At 41.7% G+C, this 26,799-nt stretch overlaps 1 protein-coding gene across 7 annotated transcripts in view; it reads right to left on the bottom strand.

The window, feature by feature from the left end:
* The window catches only part of tnrc18 (trinucleotide repeat containing 18), an 85,441-nt gene that overhangs the window by 7,401 nt on the left and 51,241 nt on the right, over nt 1–26,799 (bottom strand). For 4 of the 7 annotated variants that reach the window (XM_088937061.1, XM_088937068.1, XM_088937064.1 and 1 more), the window contains exons 17-27: nt 25,722–25,994; nt 20,555–20,779; nt 18,480–18,895; nt 17,692–17,841; nt 16,575–16,719; nt 15,730–15,847; nt 7,682–7,757; nt 6,723–6,831; nt 3,639–3,755; nt 2,053–2,211; nt 81–1,381 (exon numbers count right to left, since the gene is read on the bottom strand). In XM_088937061.1, the coding sequence (XP_088793187.1) occupies nt 81–1,381; nt 2,053–2,211; nt 3,639–3,755; nt 6,723–6,831; nt 7,682–7,757; nt 15,730–15,847; nt 16,575–16,719; nt 17,692–17,841; nt 18,480–18,895; nt 20,555–20,779; nt 25,722–25,994 (3,089 nt within the window). The remainder of the gene's footprint in view (nt 1–80; nt 1,382–2,052; nt 2,212–3,638; nt 3,756–6,722; nt 6,832–7,681; nt 7,758–15,729; nt 15,848–16,574; nt 16,720–17,691; nt 17,842–18,479; nt 18,896–20,554; nt 20,780–25,721; nt 25,995–26,799) is intronic. The other 3 variants (XM_088937065.1, XM_088937066.1, XM_088937067.1) reach the window with 3 other exon arrangements.

The following is a 26,799-nucleotide window of genomic DNA, read 5'->3' as shown; positions in this document are numbered from 1 at the left end:
TCTGAGAGAGTTTTTTTATGGTTTTATACTACCTGGAGGCAAAGCAATAATAAAAACCTGTCTGTCGTTAAGAAGCGTACCTGTGTGGGTTTGCCGAACCACTTCCACAGCTGTCGGGCAGGCAGGAAGGCAGCAATTTTGGGCCTGTTTTCCACCGAAGGCAGTCTCTGACGCTTGGCCAGTTCCTTGGTGGTGGGCAGGTGGATACCCTCTCGTTTCTTTGGGCGGTTCTTGCCCTGCTGCTGTTTCTGCTGCTGCTGCTTCTGGCTCCTGGCACGGGACTGGGAGGGAGCCAGGATCTGGCCAGAGAGTTTGTCGTCCGCTTGAGGGTGGGCCTGCTGGGTGGTAGAGACCGACTGGGGCGAGGCTGAAGTCTCCTCATCTGAGCTGCAAGAGGAGTCTTCATCCGTGGTGGATGAGGAAGAGGACGAGCTAGAGCTGGAAGAGGAGGATGAAGATGAGGAGCTGCTGGTGGAGGAACTGGAGGAGTTGGAGGATGCGGGACTGGATGCCCTGGAGCTGGAGGAGCTTGTGTCTTCTTGTGCTCCCGCCTCCTGGCGTTGTTCATCCTCCTCCCCTTCAGACTCCGAGCTGCTGCTGCTGCTGCTACTGCTGCTGCTGCTGCTGGTGGAGGTGGTGGTGGTGGTGGTGGTGGTACTGCTGCTGTCCGTTTCCTCTTCTTCGTTCACTTCTGGTTCTTTCACTTTGACCAGCCCATCCCCGCTGCTCCCCAGCTTCCCAATGCTGTAGGTGGAGACTGTGCTGGGCTTTGGACTTTGCTTCTCCCCAGCTTTGGGCTTGGGAGACTTCTGTTTGGTGTCAGCTGGCAGGACTGGTGAGTAGGCCATGCCCATCACTGTTTTATTGTCTTTCTTGCCCGTGAGGCCCTGATCTTCCATCATCATCAGGGCTTTTGTCTTCTTGGTTTTCGGGGACATCACCCCCTCGTGATCAAGCTTGATCAGAATTTCCGACTCGGGCTGCTTTCGTTGGCCCTTGGTGGCCACCCCCACGTCCTGATGCTCATCAGTTTTCCGACCTTTCTTGGGCTTGATTTTTCCTGAGCCGCTGTTTTCGCTGGATATGAACGAACCCAAGGAACCCGACAGGTCACTGTAGGTATCCACCGAAAGGACTTTTCCATAGGCAGGGGATGTGTACGATGTCTGCAGCTGAGTGTTGACTTTGGATGGAGCCTTCACCTTTGCGGTTTTCTTCTGGGTCTCGTTAGAGAGAGGAGCTGAGGAGCTGGCGCTGTTGCTCTGCTGGCATTTCCTCCCTGGTCTGGGCCCGGGTCTCCCGGAGGAGAAGGACCTCTCTGGGGTGCCTATGGAAGCAGACACTTCTCCCTGTTCAAGATCACTTGGAACTGCCTCGGGCTCTTCAGCAACAAGGGAAGAAAAACCAACATGAAGGTTTTAATATTTCGTGCCTATTAACTGATTTTTAGATAGAGATATTTCATTTTCCCCCATAAATATCTCACAACGCAGAGAACAAAAGCTTTTCGTAGTCTTAATTGTGGCTTTTCTCAAAAATATTAATTACTTTGCATGTCTCATTATATGTATTATAATAACTGGGCTATTAGAAAGACACTAATGAATTAGTGAGCTCAAAAGAACAATCCCTGTTTTTTCTCACTCCAGAGTTCTCACTGTACCATCTTTAACTTTTTTTCTGCCAAATAAAACATTTCAAAGTCGGACACTGTTTCCTTTTGTTATCATGAATAAAAATTCATTATACAACAGAGTCCCCGGACTCCAATGTTTTTACAAAGATGAGAGATTAGACAGTGTAGCCGAGTTCCCAGCCGAAAAAAAGATACCATTCATTATGTATTTTTTTATTAAGTCTGGCATCAGCTCTTAACTCTTCTTGGATTTGAGTTTTAACTACAGTTATTAAAAACAGTTATTTACTCGTCCCTTGTAAATTTACGTGAAGCAAAACGAAAAAAAAAGCTGAGCACGTCAGCAGTGTTGACGGTATTCATAAAGCGTGGCTGATTTTAGTCGGTTTGCTTCTTCTGTTCGGAAAGAAAATTACCAGGTTTGGGCTTGGGCCTCCTCCCGCGGCCTCGACTCTTTGGAGCAGCCTCCCCTGATGGTGGAGGGTTGGGCTCTTTGTTTTCCCCGACATCCTTGCTGGACTTCCTGTTGCGCCTTTTAGTACTGGGTAACAGGAGGGCAGGAGAGGGCTCTGCACCTGTTTCACAACAGCCAGTTCAGACTCTTAGAAGGATATTTTAACAGTACACGCCAGAGCTTAGCCAGGTCTGCACTTAAACAGCTGTCGTCTTATCCACATAAAGTGGTACCTCCACAAAGGAAATGGCTAACCACAGCGCGTTGAAGCAGCAGCTCCACAATACTTTTTATCAGCCTCGAAACACACAACAGAGGACATAAATGGAAAACAAGGAAACCGCATTTAGAACTGGAAGCAAGACGTACGTCTTTACACAAAGGGTTGTTGGAGTTAGGAACAAGCTGCTGAACCGTACCCCTGGAGCCCACTTTGTCACTTCTTTCACAACACAGTGGGATGAGATTCTCAGATCAATTAGATGGCAAAAATCGAATAAGAAAGGTGGGCCAAATGGCCCCCACTCGTTTGAAAAATGTATGTGCTTTACTTTACACCCAGTTAAAGTGAGGGATCTTATAAGTCTGAGTACAGAACAGAAAGTACAGACAATTCTAGATTTACATGGCAGATGTGTTCCTGGACAATTTAAATCAAAGTAACACTACAAATTATTATTTCTTTACATAGGTTTTTAATTGATTATTAACTGTTGAGCTCTTTATTTAATAGTTTGATTTTTAAAATTTTAAGGCTGATTATTTTAAACCCTGACTTCAAATTCTTTGCATTGAATTTCCTTAAGATTTCTTTCACACAGTAGCTCATAGTTTTAGGGTTTTATTGATTTTTAGATTTTAGACATTATAACCGTAAGTTACAGACTAAGACAACAACTACACAATACATGTACTTAGTCAATTGTGAGAGAATGGGAGATGAACAGTGTCTGAAAGAATACAAAGGCAAAAACTGCCCATTCATCGTGGTGAACACGCCTCCAAGTTGAGAGTTTCTAGCTGCACCCAAGAATGTTAAAATGAGAACTAATAGTCCTAATGCATGTTTGTTTTAATGTACATATTAAAAGCATGTAAATCGAGAACAGCCTGCATTTTTTACCTTGTTGATTCAGCTATAATGTACTTGTCTTTGCATTTCCAATTTAATAGAAATTTGCATACTTCTTTAGGTGCCTCTGTATCCTTATACTTTAAGGCACAAGTGAGCCAAAGGAATAAATTAATATTCTACGTATATTCTAAATATTTTCTGTGAAGACTATCAGCAGAGAGCTTCTCTCCAACTGTTTTAACTTTTGTCAGAGCATTCACCCTACAGACCTAACAAGCAAAGCCACAGCAACCAACATCACTTTAGCACCAGTTTTGGGAAACATATTACATTTGAAGCATTCATCATGACACATCAAAAGCCAAGTCCAACAGACTAAGCACCAGGAATAAATCCTGTTTCTTAGAAACTGCGCATTGATTACCAGAATTGGGTTATAACATTTGTCTTCAACCAACTGACGGAACACCTACACTGGATCTTGTAGTCTGGAGGCAGCAGGCGGATGTGAGAGAGGGGTATCCTCCCAGTGTCTCCATCATCAAACTCCACCGTTATCAAATCATCGTCCTCGTCCACATCTGGGCTTCCTAACACCACAGGAAATGGGAAAAGCCTTTAGGAGGTGGCAAATATACAGCTCAGCCTGTAGCATTTCTTTGGGCTTTATAAGGTTTAAACTCCTGGAGTCACTAAATACTCAACAAATGTCAATCACACTCTCTAAACCAGGAGTGTAAAGCATGCGACCCATTGGCCGAATCCAGTTCGCCATGCCCATTTTCTTGGCACATGTAGAAGCTGCGGTCAGAGTCACGGAAAGCCCACATATGAAGCAGACACCCTTGGTGATGTCACTGTAGGCTCCCTGTGGTTCTCGACCTCTATCCAACTACAGCGTCCCCGTTTGATGATGTCACAGACCTTCCTCCAATCTCTGGTGTTTTTTATTATCTCAAAAGGAGATTTCTGGACATAGCAATGGTAAGTAAGGGCCACATATTTATGTTACTGGTTCGCAAGAAGCAGATAAACTCATATTGTTGTGTAGAAATAATAGAATAGCTGACATACTTGATTTGAACAGGTATCTATTGCCAAAGAGAAAAAGCAATAATTGCCGTAATGATTTTTTCCTGTTTCTATATAACTGGTATCTAGCAAAGTGTTCTGCATTTTTGGCGTTTCTGGTCACGCAACGCCCCTTTAATGTTTTGGAGATTTGGTTTTCCAGTTTAAAGCTCTGCTAAATACAAAACAAGGAAAACTGCTTCTCATTTATCACCACAGTCCCTCAAGCAGAGCTTACAGGAGATTCTCATCATTAAACCCAAAACCTGTAAAACTGGCATTTTGGGCCTGCAGTTTACCAGTTGATATGCATACACTGATAACTTCTCCTCACTTCATGAAAGCAACTCATCTAATCCGTCTCAGAAACTATATGTGAAATTTCATACAACAAAAATTACTATTACTTTGCATGTAGGAGCTTACAACTCATTCTTGAGATGGCCCAATATTACTCAGTGTCATCTTAAGAGTACTGAACTGTCAAATTTAGAATACTATTGCATGTTTATGATAATGAGTTCCTTTAACTAGTGCAGTAGTTAACGAGACCGAATATGTAAAAAAAAAAGAGCTGCTGAACATATACCCAGCGCAGCTACGATTTGCATTGCCTTGAAATCTTATCAACCACTCGCCTTTTTAAAACCTCTCCATCATTTCATGTGTTCCAACCAGGGAAATACTTCCCTTTTTTTCCTTGTAACACCTCAAGCACTGGCAACATGTTTAGCAGACTGGATGTTAAAAATAAGGAGGATGATTAGCAAGATCACCAGGGAAGCGCATTCGTTGTAGCAAAAACGGCTTTGTTCACTGCAAAAAAACGGGTTTTAAGATGCTTGCAAAAGTCAGAAGAATCGAATGTTCATATAGCAAGGGACAGATGTACAGTATACAGTCGCTCATTTATTTTTGCCAGTTATTGTATGACTGTCCCTACAATATTCTTTTGAACAGAACAGAGATCTAGAGTTCTACGTAGTGTACATAATCCCAAATATGATATTTTAAAATAATTATGGTTCATAATGCTAAAATAAGTAAGACAATGGTTATCCCTAGTTTCTTTTATAATTTATGGTGTGCACAACCTGCTTAAACTACATTTATCAAATTACATTACAAACATGAATCAAATCTGTCTGCCACAGCAAATGATATTAAACCCATTACATACATCCAGTCCCTATAGCCTGAATTTAGTTCCACCCAAGTGAGGAATCAGAATTGTTAGAAATCTACCCCAAAGTAGACATCTCCATCCCTCGGCTGTGGGAAAACCCTAAAACAAATCATCCTAAATCAGCACTTTCTGAAGACTGGGAATACAATTGGGAGATTACTGATCAAATACAAAAAAAAACTCTGGTCCGAGAGAGCTAACAAATCATTTCAATTGATCTCTCACAAATCTTCAAAAATTGCTAATTTTGGTTCCCATAATGGTGCGGTATTGTGACTCTCGAGGAGCAGGGTTCCTGAGTCCTGCCCTAAAACTGCTGGGCTCTACTGACGGACTGAAGTCAGGAACTTCAGGTAGCAGATGCAAAATAAATTCATCACCATCCAATCTGCAGTCCCTCTGAGCTTTACGAGTATACAGCTTGAATTGAGATGTATTGAAACTTGGTACATGGATGAACCTCTACAAAAGCTCTTTCACCGTCTAAAGATCCCCCATGGGGAAAATTAGGCACAGCTGATTTAAAAAGTCGTTTTTGCCTTCCAGCATCCCCCCTTATCCCATGCAATACATGTTCAGTCAGAACCGCAGTAACAGCTCGGTATTCCCATCTCGGCCTGACTATGATGAATGGATTCTCTTTGTGGGCCGCAATTCCAGTTTCTCTCTCCCAGAAGCACGAAAAAAACATTTTGCCGAGTACGAATGTGAAATACAGAGGCCGCTGTATGAAGGGAGGCACTACACAAGTTTTATTTTTCTCTCAGGCCCATCCACCGCCTGAGCTCTAAAAAGGTTTTTTGACCATTTTCCAAAACCCTTCCACCCCAGGTAAAAGAATCCGAGCAGTCTCTGCAGAGCCAGGCCCACACTGTGCACACCACACAGTCCTTAACCCCATGTCACTGTGCCTCTGGCTGGCTGGGTGTTTAATGAGGTTGTTAGCATACCTTTTCTTTTACAAAAAAATGGTGAAAGTTACGGGAGTCCAGCTCGGGTGGGGGGGGGATGGAAAATATGGAATGTCCGTCAAGCAACCATTTCCAAGAAGTATTTTATGAAGAGGATAACTTCCCAATAAGAAAACATAGAATGTATTAAAGACAAAGATCAGAATAAAACCCTTGTACTCACCTCAAGTGGAAGCCCATATTAAAAATTTATCTACATATACTCTCAACACTTGTATACATCCCATAAAGACCTGTAAAGGGCACTGGAAGACACACACTGAAAACGGACGAATAATTACAAAAATAAGAGCATGCTTTTTTTTTAACGTTCAGAAACTTCCCATTACCTCTAACGACTGTTCCTGGGTACAGGCAGCGGTACTGCTGGCTCCAGTAAGCAGCAATTCTGGTCCCTTCAGGAAGGTATCTCACAGAAGGAGGCTTCACATCAATAATCTGGGGAAGGTTGTCGGAATGCATTATTTTAAATTAGCAAAGGGTCACAGGCGCACAGCTTTTGTAAACTTAATAGGCTGCAGCTCCCGCATAAATGAACTTGAGATTTTGATGAAGCCCACAGAATTATTCAAAGGCTTACAGCACAGAATACGGAATCAGACCCTAGCGAGGCTGCGACTTGTCCTTTACGTGTTATTAGGGATGACTCACTTTGAAGTTTAATAATGCTCTGATCCGATCAACAAGCTCTGAGACAGGGCATTTCCTCATAAATATGGCTAAACAGAGAAGGGTAACATAAATAAACAAAAATCATAGATGACTGAAAGAACATCTCAACATCTTGGTTTCACTATACAATTATGTCTGTATTAAATTAGTACCTTTTGTACCTCAATTCGGTAGGGACATTTTAAATTCCCATGTGATACATGTACAAATGCCTTTAAAAGCAGCAAACTAGAATTTCTTTTCATAATACTAATATAATTAAAGAGACTATATATCTACTATACTGGCATTTCAATGAACAGCTATTCAGTTTTAGGATGGCAGGTTACCCCAAATCTCCATGTTACTAATCTTTGTCACGACCACAATATTGGGAACCCAACAAAAAAGGCCAGTGACATTGATGAGGTAAATTGTCTAAGAAATGCAGGTTACCGAGTTGAAATTTAATGTTTTGTTTAATTCCATAGACTGTTAGGAATCTTTTTGTTTAGATCACACCCACACTATAAATCACCACCCCCCCCCCCCGTGATGGAAAGTAGCTAAGCAGGTTTCTGAAATGGACAAATCCACATCTCTGTCATCTATGTGCTTAGAAAAGGGGGTTACTTACTGCTTCTTGTAGCAGTTGCTCCAGGCAGTAGATGTGAGGCCTGTTTCCTCTCTCCCCCTCTACTACGACCCTGTAACTGAAAAAACACAAATCCCAGATTCATTTCAGACGGAGCACCGCACCGACAACACCAACGTGCCTGGCTGGGATATGAAAAACCAGACATTAATGAGTTATGAGGTGTGCAAACGAAAAAAATCACAGCTCACACCAAGTTTTTCGAGGCCAAGATGTTTTTGGTTATGATGGTCTTTCATACAAGACTGAGAACAGAGTGCTACACTTCCAACCACCATACCAGAAAAGCCATTCATTCCCCCTCTGTTCTGTTTTAAATTAGGGATAGGAAGAGTTAAATTTTAAACAAGGGCAGAACTAGAAGGTTCCAGCACAGGTTTAATGCTAAGCCGGAGCTCTATAAAGGAACAAACACTCCTTTGAGCTGAAACGTTAAGGCAGAATACCCCCAGAGCACTTCACTTGTGCTGGCAACTTGTTCACGTACAGCCGTTCCCCGAGAGGGCAAGATCTTACTGGGTATTAGGGGGAGACTCAGAGATTTACTGAAACACTGAGTTGCCTGATAAGTTCATCCCCAAGACTGATGGTTATTTCTTTGTTAACCAGCTTCAGAAGATTACGGATTGGGTAGGAGAAGTAAAAAAAGAAACTTAAGACAACTGTTTTCTCTCAAAAACCCCTGACACTACTTTTTTTTAACAAATGAGAATACTGAAGAGTCATCAGAAATATTTATAAATACACATAAATCACAGGGAAAAATGTGAGAGTTGTCATCAATTTGCAGGTGAGGTTATTTTTGGTTTTATTTCAAAACTTAGAGCATAAATTCACAGGCTGAATTATACTGTATCCTTGCCTAACTCTTCCCTCAGGGACCTGTTATGTTTTGGTATCACTCACTGATATTACTGTTTTCACCCGATTCATTTTTCCCCCCAGAAACATCAGATTTCTTGTACAGTAAGACGAGATTTTGTTTTAAAGACATTTTAAACATTTTAGACTTTCTTTTTAAAAGAGATATTCGCTTCCACTGACAATGCTGTGAGGAGAAGTACATCCAAAACAAAGATTTGCTTTTACAGGAAATCAGGCCAAGGAATACATCTGTCTCGTGAGCAAAGCTGGGGGAATATTGACTGGGCTCTGAAAGCACAACTCTTCCTCGTCTGAAGCCAATCAGTTGTCAATTTGCATTACATTGCAAGATGTTCTGGGAGTCAAAGAAAAAACTTTGCTGGAAGATAAAGGGATGAAGAACTTCATCATAAAGTCTTATTTCTGGCAGGTTTCCTAATTGTCACATGAACAAGGTACATCAGAAGGACATGGCTAGGGAGCTTCTCTGATTTGCAGATGTCAAACACCAGTCTAAGGAGACATCTGTCAGTCAGTGACAGCTCCATTACTTTGATTTAGAGTTTTATGTTGATAGTGGCTTCCTTAAGCTTATACACCACTGGCATCAGTCCACATGGTCCATGACTGTTGGCTCTTTGGACTGCAGTTCTGAAAGCTGGAGGAATTGTTAGGTACTGAGTATCAGTTATGTCTTAGGGGTTTGGGTAATTTAAGATCTTACTGCTCTGGGAGATGAACGGCTTGCCACTATCATGTTCTTTTAAGGCACTGATGCAATTCAACAGGGAGCTCTGTTACTCCGCAGTGCAGATCAGATCAACAGCACATCTTGCGGTTTTTCATTAGCAGAACCCACTGCCGAGCAGGTATTCCACATTCAGAAACCCCACTTTTTACATGACAAAAATGAGAAAAAAAAATCAAACAAGAGCGAACGTATATTCCAGATTGGATGATATGCATCTTTAAGCTCCTGCTTGTTTTCAATGTGTTTGAAAACCAACATTGTTATACTGGATTGCAGTCTCCTGTTATATTTGTACCTCTTCTATAATCATTAAAATTATAAATGATAATATTTATATTATAAATATAATGATAGATACACAAATGTCTTCATTTTACAAGAGTAGATGTCTTCTGTCTGGCTACATTTCTTCACAAATCTTCGTTTCCCATGAAAATGAAATGGATTGGACGCCCGATGAAACAGTCGTCTTGTACCGTCACCAAGGGAACACTGGGCCTACAGGTTTCCAGGAGCTCATTTTGTCAGAGGGGTTTTAACTTGGATTACTTTTCCCAAAGGAAAAATAAACCTTATCAAGAAGATTGAGGCCTTGCTTACACAGCATCTGTCTGTGTGTGAGTTAGGATCTGAATGACTAGCAGCCCATCAGTTTGGTACTGAGCCTCATAATCCCATTTTTTTTTAATGGCTTGTCAGACACAATTACCAAACCTTCTGAAACTTGTGATAAAATAGTGATAAAATAGTCAACATTCTTTATGTTTGTTCACTTTCATGCATGTCATAGTCCCTCAGCACGTTATCAAAAACACCTTAAATTAAAATCTCCCTTAGCTTTTCCCTAAAGTGCTTAAATTTAAGACTGTTGCGTAAATTAGCTCAATGTAAGTCAATCGCAAGGTTGAGGAGGAAATTATTCCCATTTAATCCACAATGCAGCCAGGCCATCCATCTGTGGGTGGTCCCATGAAGAGAAATTCTAGGCCCATTAAATCTGTGCCATGTATCTCACTCTAGTTGAGGGCTGCATGCGGTTGAATCCTGGATCCAAGCCACTGTTTTAGGAACGCTTTTGAATAAAAGTCAAACTGGCTACACTGATGCTCCTGACACAGGGAACTTGAAAATCGTAAGTACCGATGGGAGTGTCATCGTCCTAAGGGCTTCACAATGCACAATTAGTCTCTTTTGACTTTTCTATTCAACAGCACTAGTCGACTAGATCCACGCCATGGATCCACTGTTGCTTATGTGGACACATCCCAGATCCAAACCTGCACCTTAGGAGAAACGTCTCAACTTTTTAAACTGGCAAATCCAGAATACTGCTTTCCTGACACTGGGGATCTAACAACTCTTGAGAATTCTAGAGTGGTCCATCATCCTGGGCCATTTCACTCTGTGAGCTCAGATACACAAACACAGTCTGCTGGTTGTGTGCTTCTGATCTATGCTTACTAGGGTCTTGCTCTAGACCATCAGACTCATTTAGTTAGTGATTAGTGACCTCTGTCTCCCTTCAGTTTAGAAAGTGACTGGGCCATGACACACAGCAGATCTCTATAAGCCAACTAAGTGTGGAAAGAAAGTTTATACCACCCGGAATTAAAAATATTTTTTCATTTATGTTTACAAATTAAGAAAATTAATTAAAAATAAAACTGAAATAGCTTGGTTGGATACGTGTCCACCCCCTTGTAATAGCAATCCTAAATTAGCTCAGGTGTGACAAATTGACTTCAAAACCACACACCAAGTTAATTGGCCTCCTCCAGTGCTAGACTGTACTGAATCACATGATTTAAGGATAAATTCAACCGTTCTGGTAATTTCTCTTTTCTGGGTAGTGCACTTCAAAGCAAAGACTCAAGCTGTGAGCACCAAGGAAAAAAAAACAGAAAAAAGTTGTGGAAAAGCACAGATTAGGGAATGGGTATACAAAATTTCAAAGGCCTTGATATCCCTTGGAACATGAACAAGATGATTATTTAGAAATGAAAGGTGTTAAACACAGACCACCCCTCCAAACTGGATAACTGAGCAAGCAGGACACCGATCAGAATGGCTACCAAGAGGAATATGGCAACTTTGGAAGAGCTACAGGCTTCTGTGGCCTAGACTGGTCAAAGTGCATATGACAATATCCCAAGCACTCCACAAATTTAAGACAATAAGGAAGCCATTACTGAAGAAAAACACTAACCAAGCATTTACAGTAATACTGTAAACATATGACAAACACTACTGTGGCCTGACAAAACTAAAATGGAACTATTTGGCTTAAATGCAATGAATTACGTTTTGCACAAACCCAGCACACAACATCACCCAAAGAACACCATGCCCACTGCAATGTATGATGGTAGCACCATCGTATCATGGGGATGTTATTCACGACAGGGACCGGGGCACTTGTCAGGATACAAGGAGAAATAATGGCGCAAAGTACAGCAAAATGTGAAGTATGTTTAAGACAGTATAGATAGTATAATTTCTATAAGCAATGTATATTCAGGTGGGTTTTGTCTTAAAGCACGTTTTCTAAAATAGACACAATTCCAGAGTCTAAATACCTTACTGACATGATGAATGCATGTGGCAGGTCTATCACAAGAATCTGTTATCCAGAATATTGATCTGTGACATAAACAAATGAAGTACAATGATTAACAGGATGGGCAGGGTTAAGTAATATTCCAATCACACCCAGAAGTGGCAGCACTGAGCTAGCCAGGAATCCGTGTTTTAGATGTGAGCCGTAATGATCATTGAAGCAAAAAGTTAAACGTAGCTTCAGGCAAAAAAAAAACTCTCTCAAGACCGATTCATCTTCAGAATTTAAAGCAGCAGTAACAAAGACATTAGATAAAATAACAACACAGCAGGTCAGCACAAATGCTAGTAACTGCGATTATTAATAATGCATTCAAATTCTCCATCCCACGGAAAAGTAGGTCATCACGACCTTCATGCACATCATGGAGAAAAGCACCAAAATCGTCAAAACATTTCCATTCCAGAAAAGGGTTTGCAAAAATTCCCATCTGCAGTAAGATGCTCAGTAAGCTGAGCAAAACTGTGCTGCTGTGCATGGAATACAGAAAGAAACTTCAATAGGAATCGGGAGTTGTCCTTTGAGAATCATTACTGAAGCTACAGTCTGAACCAGGCCAGTACATGCAGAGCTAAAGCACCAGAAAATTAGCCAGATTCTCATTTAATTAAGCAAGGACTATGCATGTCACTATTAATAATGAAATGATACTCTGTTCTCAACAGTGGCTATAAGTTTATTATATTAAATATTATATATTAAATGTTGATTTTGTTTTAATACATCGATTGGAGGTGCAACACTCACGGGAGTTAAAAGCAAGCTGTTTGCTTTGCAAACTATATATGTGGGAAACAAACTGGGATTTCCAGATGGTATGATTTGGAAGCAGTTGCGCAAGGTGCTTCACAATGAGAGACTAATCCACAACGAATATAAATCTCCATACGGGATCCATCCTGCTAGGATAAGGACAACGCATGCTAACTTCGTCACTTCTGTGCTAGTTCTCGAAATACTGAACTTCAAACTTTACAGATATCAACGTAACTCGCCCGTCCTTCGGATGAGACATAAAACCGAGGTCCTGACTCTCTGTGGTCATTAAAAATCCCAGAGCGTTTCTCGAAAAGAGTAGGGATGTTAACCCCGGTGTCCTGGCCAAATTTCCCATCGGCCCTTACCAATCATGGCCTCCTAATAATCCCCCTCTATGAATTGGCTTCATTACTCTGCTCTCCTCCCCACTGATAGCTGGTGTGTGGGGAGCGTTCTGGCGCACTATGGCTGCCGTCGCATCATCCAGGTGGATGCTACACATTGGTGGTGGTGGAGGGCAGTCCCCATTACCTGTAAAGCGCTTTGAGTGGAGTGTCCAGAAAAGCGCTATATAAGTGTAAGCAATTATTATTATTATTATTATTATTTCTGATGTGAAGGTAACTCCTATACAGTAAAATAACTTTCTATTCTTAAAATAAGATATAAATGGAAGCTCATGAAATGGGAAGAGAAACTGAAATTAGTTTACCACTACCCAGAATTAACGGTCATCAGCAAGCACCGGATATAAGACACACAATAAAGCCCCTGGCAATGGCTCCCCTTGTGAACTTTCAATTGGACACTTGTGATAGGATAGGCTCAGGCAGAGATAAGGGAGGGCTTTTGTTCCACGGAGTTCTGAGTTTTAATTCAGTATTGATCTTTTTAATGCCAGCTCATTAAGGACTCCAAAAGGGGAACAACAGTTTGTAGATATTTCCTTTTTGATGCCTGCAGATTTATTGATCTTCTCCCTGAGACAGGGGTCTAATGCATTCATCTACTAAGGAAGAGACAAACTAATAAAGACACTACACACATATATAAAAACACAGATTCACATGGATGTCATCTCAACAAAAAATGTAACCACTTGGTCTTTCAATGCTTTAAATGACTTTTTAATCCTTCCCACACCTAGTGTTTTTATGAATAGCAGAATGTGATATATAAACGTGCAGCTAGATTGTAGCAGAACTGTAACATTCAATATTCTTTTGAGTACAGTCTGTCTCAGTCTTCCGTGGGGATATGTACTCTTTTCAGAACCGTTTTAGCAGTCACAAAAAACATGCGAGATGGAAAATACAAATGACATACAAACGAACTCTTTGAGGCATAAGATATTGGTTGGATTGGATAACGTGAAGATTCACATAGTCTGATTTAAAAACACAAAATGGATGATTACCAAACAGATAAGCCCAAGAAGTGGAGAATAAACTTATCAAATATAAGAAGTATATTGTAAATAAAAGAAAGCAGTAAAATCAAATTTTGACTGCAAACACAAGGTTTTAAAGGTACAAGGAAATGACGAGGTGGAATTCTTAGTGAAAATGCAGTTGAATACCTTTCAAATTTTTCATCTTATATTCAAGCTATAATTGTCTCTTTCAGAGAAATTTCACACCTTGTTAAATTAAACCACAGGTCACTGTCCTCATTTGATAGCATATTAAGCTATCACAGTGTGTTGCCTCAAATCACCTATGACCTTGTCAAACCTCCTTTTTAAAGTAATCATAGTCCCTTAGCCTTTGTAGATAAAGTTAAGACTAACTTGTTCAATGATTCTGGTGGAGCACTCAATCAATGGAATATGATTTTCGTGTTCTAATAAGGTGTAATCTAGCCCCCACCATCTTTATGAGATATATAATGAAAATCCAAATATCTTTTAAATGAGAGAAACATACCATTATTAAAACAAGCTCAAAATAAAAATGTGCTACAATCCTGGTTCTACTTACACTACAGCCTAGTGGAAAAGACTAATCTAAGCTCACATGCTCCTTTTTATAATGGCCAGATTCTAGCCAAGTCACAGCTCTTAAAATTTTCACAATTACATCTGCTACTTAAAGTGTGCCAAGAGAAGCACTGTATTCCAGGTGTGAAGCCTCTTTTATTAGGAGGCTGCCTAGAGGGCAAGGTAAACTCCTGCACAGTTCACAAGGAGAACTTGGTGTTTTATGGGGTGCGGGACAGGAGATTTGAGGTATGCAGGAACTTTGGAACAGGCTGGGCTGCTAAAGAAAGGGATGGGAAATGCTGATTGTGCAGAGTTGGCAGGTCTGAAGGTTTTCTTTTGAGCTCTGCTTTTAAGGACTTAAATCAGCTCGTTACTGGCTTAATGGGACCAGTTTAACAGCTTCTCCCAGCTTTTCAGGTGCTGCTGCTTTGAAGATACCTACAAGACCTGTAGATACACCAGCCTCCCAGGACCAGCATTGCCCATCCCTGGTTTAAGAAATGAATTAAGAAACATCCCTTGTCCAGTGAGAGATCTGCATTATTGTATTAGTTCCACATTCAATGTTCCAGCACTTTTTAGAGGAGCAATCAAAGGCTGCTCATCCTCCTTCTCTCTGCTCATGCATTTTCAGGATATATTACACAAGCCTCAATATCATATCTTACAACAAGCATCTTGAAAAGAACTGCCCATTATTAGACACAAAAGAAAAATTTCAGAAATCCCTCCGGACTGGGCTACGCAATATCCCAAAAATGCGGCAGATCAGAGGCACAACTGTTCCGTTTGCATCTGGACGTGTGGAATTGGAAGCGAGTTTGTTACACAGCTCTCGACAGGTTTTCTGAACAGCTAATGAACTCTCCAGCTTGCACTGCCAATAATTAAAGCAGGTTCTGCCTTTTCCTGCTTACGCCTGTAAGCCATTTCGCTTCAGCGTTTCCCCTCATCCTAATTGCTCCCTGGTACAGAAGCAGGAAGAGCTCGCTTGCAGAAACCGGCAGCCAAACGCAGTCAACCTGATGGGGCATTGTGGGGGATCTCCTTCAGCTTACATGTCTGGCGAGTGAACGGTTTTGACGTGGCCGGCGTAGAGCAACTTGTCGTCCATGGGAATGAGAACCCTCAGGCCATCCTTCAGCTCGTCCTTGTCGATGACACAGTTGCGAGGGGCTGCAAGACAGGGGGGAAACTCAGGCTGAGAAGCGGACAAATGTCTTGCTAATGGTCTGACTGTACAAAGGGGATCTTGTTTCCGAACTGACCTCTGGGCCTGCAGGGCCCATCTGCCCCGAAGCACCAAGACCAACAAATTACAGCGCCACAGCCTGGATGTCCCGGTGTGTAAAGAAGCCCTCAGCCCTCTAGGGGGCATCTCCAATCCACTTTCAAAAGGCTGCTCTCCCTGTTCCTCCAGGCCTCTGTATTCTGAACTCTGCCCCTCTTGCTTTTTTATGAACTTGTAAAACAGACTTCCCTGGCAGGTCAGTTATTTCAGGCGCCTTCAAATTAAATCCAAATTTGACACCCGTCTGCGATTAACATTCCAGTGGTACCGAATCTACGCCTGGACGCTCACGTTAGTATGGGGATTGGTTGGTTTATTAATGAGGGGTTCTTCATGAGCTTGTGTCAACATATTTTTACCAAACATGCACAAAATAAACACTGGTCCATTGATTTTGAATTGATATGAAACGCAGACATTCTCCCTAGCTGTAGCTAATGCACGAACAGTTTTCTAACACTCCTTGGAATGCAAGCAGTGTAAAATAATAGAACAAAAGGAGACAAGACAGCTGCAGCACCACTCTATGTGAGGCTCAGAATGTCAATGATGTGTAATGGGGTTTCAGTGTGGCTGGCATTCAGAGGAGCAGCACGGGAGACTCAGGCTCACCAGGGGTGCTGGGCCGGTCTGTGAGAGCACTTGGTGGGACGTTCTCATCCTCGGAGAAGCTGCTGTCCTGGCTGGGCTCAAAGTCCTCATCGGCGGCCATGCTCTCCATCAGTTTGCTCACTGCCCCTCCTTTCCCCCGGGCCTGCTGGACAGAAGACACACCAGAACACACTGGGTCCAGATCTGCCAAACACAAGACGCTGGGTATAGACGCTTTTAATTCAGCCTGCCGCACATCAGGAACACTCAAGTTCAGGAAATCATTTTTAAAGGACCGTTTTCTCCTGCGAAGTCAAAGAAAGGTTCTGTAGTTGGCATGTGGTAACAAGTCACTGTGCATGTTCGTTTTTCTTCTTTTTTTAAGGGGGCGGATTTCTGGCATGCATCAGAAACTCATGAGAGGAAGGTACATAATATTTAAATAAACCCAAAAGCGCTAAAAATCAATATAAAGACCCTATTCCCTCATTTCTCTCCTCATTTTCAACAGTGCAAGTCTTGTTAAAAATATTAATGGACAAAATACTTACAACAGTGCCTTGCAAAAGTATTCAGACCGTTCCTAACTAAAACTTGCCAGGGTAAGATAAGGCACGGTAAATGTCAGCAACCACCGAAGGGAAAAAACTCAAATATGGTGAGACCCCTAGACACGATAATTGGCAGAAGCACCTTTGTCAGCAATTGCAGCCGCAAGTCTTTTCAGTATATTAACTTTGCACATTGGCAAAACTCTCTGAAATAATTGTGGACTCTTGATCGGGCTCATTCGAGATGACCGATCGGTTTTTAGTGCTCATCCAAACACCCACTGCCCTAGCAAAGGACAGGTCAGGACGCATTATTTTTCAAGATCAGAAAAGGGTTTGGTCTCTACCATTCTGCGCTTTGACTGTGCTGTCGATTAGGTGTACCACATATTTATAGGCTAGCAGCTTTACATTTTATTTGGACATTACGTTTTGTGCAGGACTCCAGAAGGGGAATCTCGTCTTTGGATATCAGTTCAAACAAACCTCGATTTTAACATCAGTGCTTTGTGTAATACAAAAGCAGCACTGGGGCTGTCTGTTGGCTGGGGTTGTGTGTGTTGCACGGCCCACTTCTTGCACTTTACCTCCTTTTTAACCTCTCTGGCCTTGGTCTTCCCCTTGCTCCTCCTCCCGGGGCTTGAAGGGGGACAGGGCAAGCACGCCCGCCCCTCAGAGGGGGTGCTGGAGAGCTGGGGGGGTGACAAACACAGAGGACTCTCTTTACCTTTCTTCTTCTGAAAAATATAAAAGGAAAGCTAATGGCACAGGCCCAAGTGAGGATCCACAGGGAAGAGTGTCACTCACTGCTTCCAGACAAACTGTGTGCAAATGTATTTTTATTAATAAGCCACAGGGATATAACGAAAGACAAACAAACTGGTAACACTCGTTTAAAATTCCTTTCCCCACTTGGTTTCAAATGCACAGATCTTGGTCATTTCATATCACTATATAGGTCTGGCTGGGGGAAAAATATTTTCTTCATGTTGGCAGGCGTGCTTGGTCTAATAGTAAACTGATTCTAAATAAAACCTTGTGGGGAAGGTGGCACAAACAACTTAAACCTAGTTCGGTAATGGTGTGAAATCACTTCTACTGTGTCCCAGGTGAGATGGGGATGAGGAAAGGGAGTGAGAGGTAGGAGGCGGAACATTAAAAAAAATTATCACTGGCAAATCTCAGCCTGGATCATTCCAAATTCCAATTTATGCTCGGTTGGACGCCTGTTGTACTATGAAGCCTTGTAGGACACCTGCTGTGAAATATGCAATGTAAGCCCAGGCTCAGCAGTTGTTTTGGAGGCAGCGGGTGGTGGTATGTGAAGAGCAAAAACGCATTGTAAGAGTGATCGACACTCAGAGAGCAAGCTTACCTTAGGAGCATCTTTTCCCTCCTTTGCTTTGCCGGCTTCTTTCTTGGGGCTGTGCGGCACAGTCCTGGGGAAGCGAGAAGGTTTGGGGGGCAGGGGGGCCGTAGGGCTCCTGCCTGATGGTGAGACAGGGGTGGCAACAGTAGCGTCATGGAGGAAGATCCTCTCGCTCCTCCGGCGTGTCCAGCGGTCCTCGTCACTGCCCTCAGCCCCGAAGTCGAAGCTGAACTCCCTGGGAGACTTCACCTTCTTTGGCTTCCTGCCCTTCTCGGCCATCTTGAGCTTGTTGGGGCCTGCCTCCTCTAGCACATCTCCCGTCGAGGGCAGTGACGGCTCTGGCCCGGCCTTCTTGCCATGCAGCAGAGAAGGGGACTTGATTTTGACGTCGCTCTCCGAGTCCGTGTATTCAAACTCCGTTCCTGCGGGAGCGAAGAAGAAAGGTGTCACGAAAAGGGTGCTTCCAAAAGCACCCTGACTGAAAAAGGAAAAACAAAGGTGGCAAACCGTCTCAACACGTAGACAGCCCACCGCCAAAGAGTTTTCTTGATTTTTTTTTAACTTCAGAATTAGAAAAAAGCAAACAATCTGTTCATGTACAAAATGAGTGGCAACGATCTTTTCGTGCACATCTGCTACCGAGACAAAGGCAGACGCACAGCCGTTCCACCTGACGGCTTTTTCAAACGAAGCCCAGAAATCCCCTTTGCCTGTTGGTTGGGAATTGGGTTTCATTCATTAGCTAAAGACAAACAGATTAGCTATCACGACTGCTTTAAGAGTCCAAACCAGTTGGGGAGAGAAGTTCACGCAAATTGTTTTGCCACTTTTCACCTTTCCTTTTTTCAATGAAAAAAACGTGCTGCTTTGAACTTTCTGGAACTTGTATTTTCCATATGTTCTTGGGGGCAATAAACAGAAAGGCAGATTCACTTTTGAGTCGGGTTTGTTCTCTTCTGAGGCTGTCTTGTGCGCCTTCTGGTGACTACAGCTCTGACTGTGTTAGATCGCTGTAAGCCAAATGAGCTCACATAAGACTGACCATCACCCTGTAGGCGTCCCTGCAAACCGTGTTGAGAGTGCCAACTCAATGCTACTGCAAAGGGCGCAGTGCAAGCCAGCCATAGCTGTTACAATGGGCTCTGTGCACCACATCAGAATTTGCTTTTTTATGTAGTGGAAGTGCCGCTTCAGCTAAAGAAAAAGAGAATAAACTGTTTTTTTTTCCCCTAGACATGAATGGTACAAGAAATGCGCACTGATTTTTTTTTTGTTATACACTGCCTCCTGCATGCTGAAGAATCAAGGCAAAAAGCGACAGCCTGCTTCAGAAAATAGCTGTTCTGCTATGAACACATAAGAACCTTGTTTTGGAGAGTGACTTCACTGATGGACCATCTGTTTGGAAAGGTCAGTGTATTGGCTCCCAGGCATTATTTGATCGGCACAAGCTGCACTGTTCAGGAACCATGGAGCTTTCAGATCCCTTACTGGCCCTTCAATAAACTGTGTACTTTCTCCCCCCTGTCAGAAGCACTTATTCAAGATTCATCAGCCAGATGTGCAATCTGGTACAGGTTTATTTCCTTAGCCCATTCATTTTACTTAGAATGAATGTGCTATCGTTGTGGTACAGAGCTTGAGAGAAAAAAAACATACACTTGGTTGCTAATGTGAGGCACGTCTGCCTCAGACGTGATCAAATGTTTGGCAGCATCACACGCTCATTACTCTCTCTCACCAAACTGCTGTCTTTGAGCTTCTCTCTCTATGAGGATGTGCCACACAGAAGTACAGAATTCTCTGAAATTTGTAGATCCCCCCCCCCGACACCCCACTTTGCTTTCAACATTTGGTAAAACACAAAAATTGCCCACTCCAAATGGAAACAATAATGCGAAAAGACTGCAGGACGCAGATGAAAATGAAAGCCAGCGTTTTGAAATGCATGCCAAAGGCCACAGAAATCAAATGGCTTGGCTGTATGGAACGAGCAGAGGAAATCTGATCACCAAGGCAAAAGAGAAGGGTTTACATGTCATGAAGAGCACATTCTCATTGGCATGCGAGTTGTTAATTACCCAGAAGGCTTTGTCTCTCTTCCTTCTTCTTAGCTTTCTGTTTGGCCTCTAACTGAACGACGGAGAGAGGAGTAGAGATGATTGGGGAGGGCATGGCACTGGCGGCAAACCGAGCGAGCAGCCCTAACCCACTCTCATCCAGAGAGGGAGAGCAGAGGCCATCACTTCTCTCCATCTCGTAGTCATACTCTTCGTCGTCATCCTCCTCTTTCTCAGAGGTGTAATCTGCCAACAGAGAAGAAAAAAAAAATTCACACAAGGCACTCTTGACAGAAGGGGGCTGGTCCATGCAAAACGCACACGAGTCGGCTTAAGACAGATTGTATTTTAAACTTTGAGAGAGAAGCGTAAAAATGCCACAAAAGAGCTTTACAATTTGACACCTACGTGTAAAAAGGATCAGTGGGGATCGTTATACTTCCCCTGAATCACTATCCACAAAAATAAAACATTTGAGGAAAAAATTAACAGTAGTTAAGACTGGCATTTTGAAATACTTCTTGACAGCTAAGATTTGCCTCAGAAAAAAATTCTGTTTTAAACCAACTCGTGCAGCATGTAGCTCTATCCAATCTTAAACTGGTTTTGACTGATCAGATTACTATTTGCCATGAGGGTTATTGGATTTGCTTAAAGAGTATTCTTGGAAAAAAAGAAGCATGCAAACACATACAGTCATGCAGAACAGATGTACACTGAAACACAATGTCGCCTACAATAATGTAACACACATGCATTTTCTGTCATACTACCACAGACATTTTAAGGCTACTTGCTCACTGAATATGTCAACATGGTTCTCATCTGTCAAAGTAATCTGGTGCCGAAGAAGCTAAATTTAGCCCGGATAAAGTGTTCCTTTATTTATACAGGCGTTTATCTTGCCAATAAAAATGATTAAAGTACAAGAACTAAGCTTAGTTCAATGCTGAAACAGTGTGACAAGCAGGGTGGGCAGCATCTAGTAGATACAACAGAATTAAGGGGAATTAAAGCAGGATTTTATTGTGCATGCTATTCAGCATCTTTGTAAAGTAAAAGGCTTGTGATGCAAAGCTACAAATAAAGCAAGACCTGACAAGAAAGGCTGGTGCTACTCTTTGCTGATTTAGCTGAATGAACACAACAATGGGGTAAAAAAAAAGAAAAACATATCTGCTGCAAGCAGAAATCCTTACTAAAGGAGACATAAATTATTAACAGTTAATTCTAAGAGAAGCTTGTCACAAGTGGGGAGGGTGGGGAAAGAGCTGTCGAGCATTTTCAAGGACTGGATGCTACAAACAATAAGTAGCACTAACCCAAGATCCCACACATTTAGCTTCATTAGCTAATGAAAAACACATTAATAGACACAGACAGAAAAACATCTTAGAACACGACATTCAAGGTTATTGGCAGCCAGATGCTGGTTAGAGCATTTAATAAGCAGAAGGTGTACAGGTTAATGTGAGAAGTAAACAGAGGATTTAAAAGCAGGAGACGTTTGGAATAAAAAAAAAACCAATTAAGTTGAAGCACCATGATTTTGACAGAGCACATTCTTCTTAAACATAAAAACAATTAAAATATATATATATGGTTAAGGAAATTCAAGCAGGCCTACAGCAAACAAAGCAGGCTGTGTGCAGGCAGACCTTCACAGCTTCTGGGGTCTTTGTTAGTTATCATTCCTAGTGCCTTTCAAATGCAAACTAATGAACAGTTGAAGAGTACTATACATCTGAGAGTTGTTTTGGAGTTCTGGCCTTTTTAGCCATGGTTATTTCTTTAAAACAGTTGCCCCTGTAAAAATGTATCATGCTTCACAGTCTAATACTGTCACAGTGAGTGGGGGGGAATTTGTGTTTGAGAAGGGCAAAGGAATTCAGCAAAAATAATGAAGTCCAGTTATACAGATTACGAGACTGATTTACATTGATATTTATGGCAGCGCATTATTTCAAGCATCATGAATAGATTAAAATATTATATCAACTCAAAACCAGTGCTCTGGTCAATATGGAGGTTTAGCGTCCTTTGCACTGTTTAAACTTCAAATGGGGATGAACCTACAAAAATGACTAACTTATAGCCACTGATGGGCCTCTGCATCAACTGAATCACTGGAAGTGTTAAAGAGCTGGAACTGGAGAAAGTATCATTCTAGCTTCCAGAGAAGAAACATTGCATCACCTTATCACACTCTAAAGTGGTTGTTTCCCCAATTTTCATGCTCATGGACTTTGCCTGCATTAGGATACTGAACCAAATAACTCCTTTACAAAAAAGGTTGCGATATGCAGGTCTCTATCTGCTTTTGCACATGGCTGATCTTACAACACATGGAGGAACACACCCCCCCCCCATCTACTTTTGTAAATTACTGTTATAAAACAAAACACTGAAACTCAATCATTTCAAGTCATAATTATAAATGCTTCTAAATAACGTTTGAGGTCATGCTGCTGGAAATCCACTGTGTTTTTACTTCAAATCTAAATATAAAAAACATTTTTTTCCAAGATGAATGCTCTTTTTCGGAGAAACCCACCAGCAGCGTTTCAAACGTCCATTTGAGAAGACAAAATCTGTGCAAACAGTAAAGCCTTCTTTAACCTCAGTCTTGGAAACCACAACCCGTTTACAGGAGAAAACCACAGGCTCCCTTTATTTGACAGAGCATTCCCCATCTTTGTCCAGCACCCATGACTCCTAACCCAGTTCTTTAGGATCTTCATTGGTAGCATTAAATTAAAATTGTATTGGTCTGCTGGCAGTAGGACGCAGGATGATGCATTTAGGAATTAGTGATGAAGTTTTTCACACCGTGTATGAAGATGCACAGAGCCATTATGGGGAAGATTATGATGTGAAATAAAGGCAAATTGACCATAACTTCACAGACCTTTTAGTTTAAAAACAGTTAAGGTATAAGTCATCTTCTCAATTAGAAATTAATATTTCACCTTCATTAAATACATGACTAGCTAGCGCTTTTAAGCCCGCAACCCAGAAAAACAATGTACAAAAGTGATCCTAATTCTCCCATTCACTTTGCCATTTCTTGAACAAGGAAATACCCCAGGGATTTCACCAAAACATTCCATATTTTAAAGTGTTTATTCCTATTCATCTTTGAGGACGGCACTTCTTAGAATCTTTACAGAGGGAATAAAAAGCATATTTCCTCATTCTGAGTGTTCAGTCTCTGCACCGCGTTCCTGTCTGCTCTTTATAACTCACTTCTTCAGGTCTCTATTTTAATTAGAAAGGGATTAGTAAAGGATAAGATCTCAAAGATGGGTGTAAACTTCGGGCTCTTGTGCCTAGCCATGGTAGAAAGACAATTTCCAATCCCTGCCTAAAACCGGATTTAAGGACTCATGGAGGCCCTCTCGAATACCAAAGAGATCGGTTTTGATGAATGCTTATTCAAAGAAATAACCATGGCATTTTGACAACTTTGGCAAGGTTAAATTTGAAAAATTAAACAAATTCAAGAGGATTTGTGCAAACATCTCATTCATAGGCTCCATGGAATATTAAAAGTCAGGTTTCAGCTTTTCTTCTGCGAGGTAAAATGTGCGCGCACATTGGGGGAGGCGGGATTAGTAAAATGTTAAAATTCAAAAGCTTACATCAAGAAAAGGGTGACGCTCCTACCTACAGAGCAATGGTCATGGCTCAGGTGACATGGAAAGTGACCTCGTGCTGCGCAGCTGTCTGCCCTACTCCCAGCCAATCACTTTGCCTCTTTTTTTTTTGCGGAGGGATGAGCAAATGCATAGACCGATACAGACATTCAAAAGCATCATGGGTAGGAGGAGGGGGTCAGAGGTGGAGGGGTGGCCAAGCAGCTGCAGGGAGAAAGCAAGCAATCTAGAAAAGCTAGGTTATTCATTGTTTAGTAAACAGGGAAAGCCATTAGGTACCCTATTGTCCAAATATCCCTTCATGATGACCAAAGAGGAGCAGTCCGACAATCCAAGTAAAAAACTTTGCTGGAGTCATTCCAAGCAGCGACCAGTTGCTGTACCAAGCACCTCTACTGTAGGGGAGCTCACCACAGGATCACAAACACCCATTATGTCACCTATGAAACATGCCGATAGGCTTCATATTGCCCTCAATTCTCTTGCACCCTTCTCTAAAAACAATTATCTACATGACTTAAAATATGGTTACTTTGACCTAACTCTTACGATATTTTGCACTAGAAGATGATGGCCCCAAAGCAGCTGAGATAACTAGCACCATGCTACATGCTGATCTGCATAATCTGGGTTTTGTGACACGTGGGCAAAAGGGCAAAGTACTCATTAATTCGGCTTTTCCTCACACGTTCCTCCCCTTTTAAATGAAAAGAAGAATGTGCTACTACTGTAGTGAATTAAGTAAAAAAAAAGTTGTTAAATGTATTAGTGTTCAGCAAGCAAGGGTGTCCAGAACATCAAGAAAATAATCAAATTTAACTCTTGCCTACTACCAGTGCTAGTTGTCTTACCACTGGTGTTCATTATTGTAAGAATTTGCTTTCAGTTTTAATTTTTCTTTTTGACCATTTTTTTTTTTTACAATACAAAAGGTCATCTTCCGATTGGACACACAATATATAAATTTGCTTTGACCAATACTGAAACAGTGTTGCAGTTTCAGCTTGGAACTTCATAGGATTATCAAATGTCTAACAAAAAGGGATATTTGAATAACAGAGCAGTAAACTGCATTTGGGAATGAAGTGAAGCAACCTAATAACCTAACAGGAGACACAGCAAGAGAGACAAAGCACACTGTTTTCTTTTAGTTAAAAATGAAATCAACATGTTTAATAAAGCTTGATACCAAACCGCAGTACAAAGAACAAGCTATTCACACACCCACACAACATTTTCCAATTTACAATTCCACTGACGCCTCTGAACAAGGCCAAGCAAAAACAGGAATAAAAAAAAAGAAAAATCAAATAAAAGAAATCATAAGGGGGACTCTAAAAAGAGCCAATATTATAAATCACAGTGATACAGGTAGAGAAAATGGCAGGCTATGCTGCCAACATTAAAGATGGCCGCCTTAGATTGAGGTCACCACCAATGATGGCCACAACCATTGTTGGGGGTGGAAGGAGTAAAATTGGGGCTACCATCTTTTTTTTTTTCTTTACGTATCGAGGTTTTGGTCTAGTAACCTTGGTCAAACGAGTCTTCCGAAGAGTCACTGAAGGAAGACCGGGCCTCTGCCTCCTGAAGCAGCAAAGCAAAGTGCTTGTGTTTGTTCTTGCTGACCGCCTGTTTTGATTTGAGAGTTCCTGATGGCAAGCCTCTCTTGCACGATTGTCGGCTCTTCTTGGACACAGAACTGTACAAGCCAGGCCTTCGGGCCTTGCCTGCTGGGATACTCAGCATGGAGTGCAGTGGCCATCCCTCCTTCATCGATTCATCCTCCTCTTCCGAGTCAGTATCTGTTTTCAAAGACAGGCGTCGTATCAATGGGACAGTACAGCAACTCTCCCCTAGTTACACATCATGACCCTTCTGCTTCTATCACTATTTGTGCAGTGATGCCGGACATCCCCTTAAGACAAAACACATCAACGATATACTAAAAATGCATCCTTTCTTTACAACAGTACAAGCAGAATAAACAAGAGCTACAAAGTACATTTCACACATTAGAGCTAAAACAAATACACATACTTCACCTTCCAATCAAGCTAGATATGTCAAAAAGACTGAACCAAGAGCTTTGCTCTATTACACATGCGGAAACCATTAATTTTTACAGCTTAACTCATAGGTTATGAGTATAGGAACATGTAGCTTCCTCCTGGCTGCCCGCTTAGAGAGCTGTTTAAGCTCTGCAGCGAAGTACAAGCAGGTTACCACCAATTGGATAACTGGAGAAAGCACTTTGACCAACTGAGACCAACATGGACACCTCTCTACTTTGTTGTTTAATTTGGGTTATCAGTACTACATTTATTTTGAGTATTTCATTAAATTAGTATGTACTCCAAAGTCTGAAAGTATGCTATACCACACCAAATTCAGTCATGTTCATCAATATTATATTTAGATCATGGAAGAATAAGAACAATCAGAGATAAATTACTGAAGTTGAAGACAACTACATTTGACTACATAGAATAAAATGAAATGTATTTATCTCAGAGTAAATGATTAAACAGTGCAGCAGCAGCAAAGATTCAAACGTGCACTGCGATACCACTTGCACAGTGATAAAGGATAAAATCATACATCTTTCAA

This window comes from Atractosteus spatula, chromosome 18 (genome assembly GCF_055471065.1).
Source record: "Atractosteus spatula isolate fAtrSpa1 chromosome 18, fAtrSpa1.hap1, whole genome shotgun sequence".
Lineage (NCBI taxonomy): Eukaryota > Metazoa > Chordata > Actinopteri > Semionotiformes > Lepisosteidae > Atractosteus > Atractosteus spatula.
The sequence above is the reverse complement of the archived record's forward strand: the minus strand, read 5'-3'. Positions and strand labels throughout refer to the sequence as shown.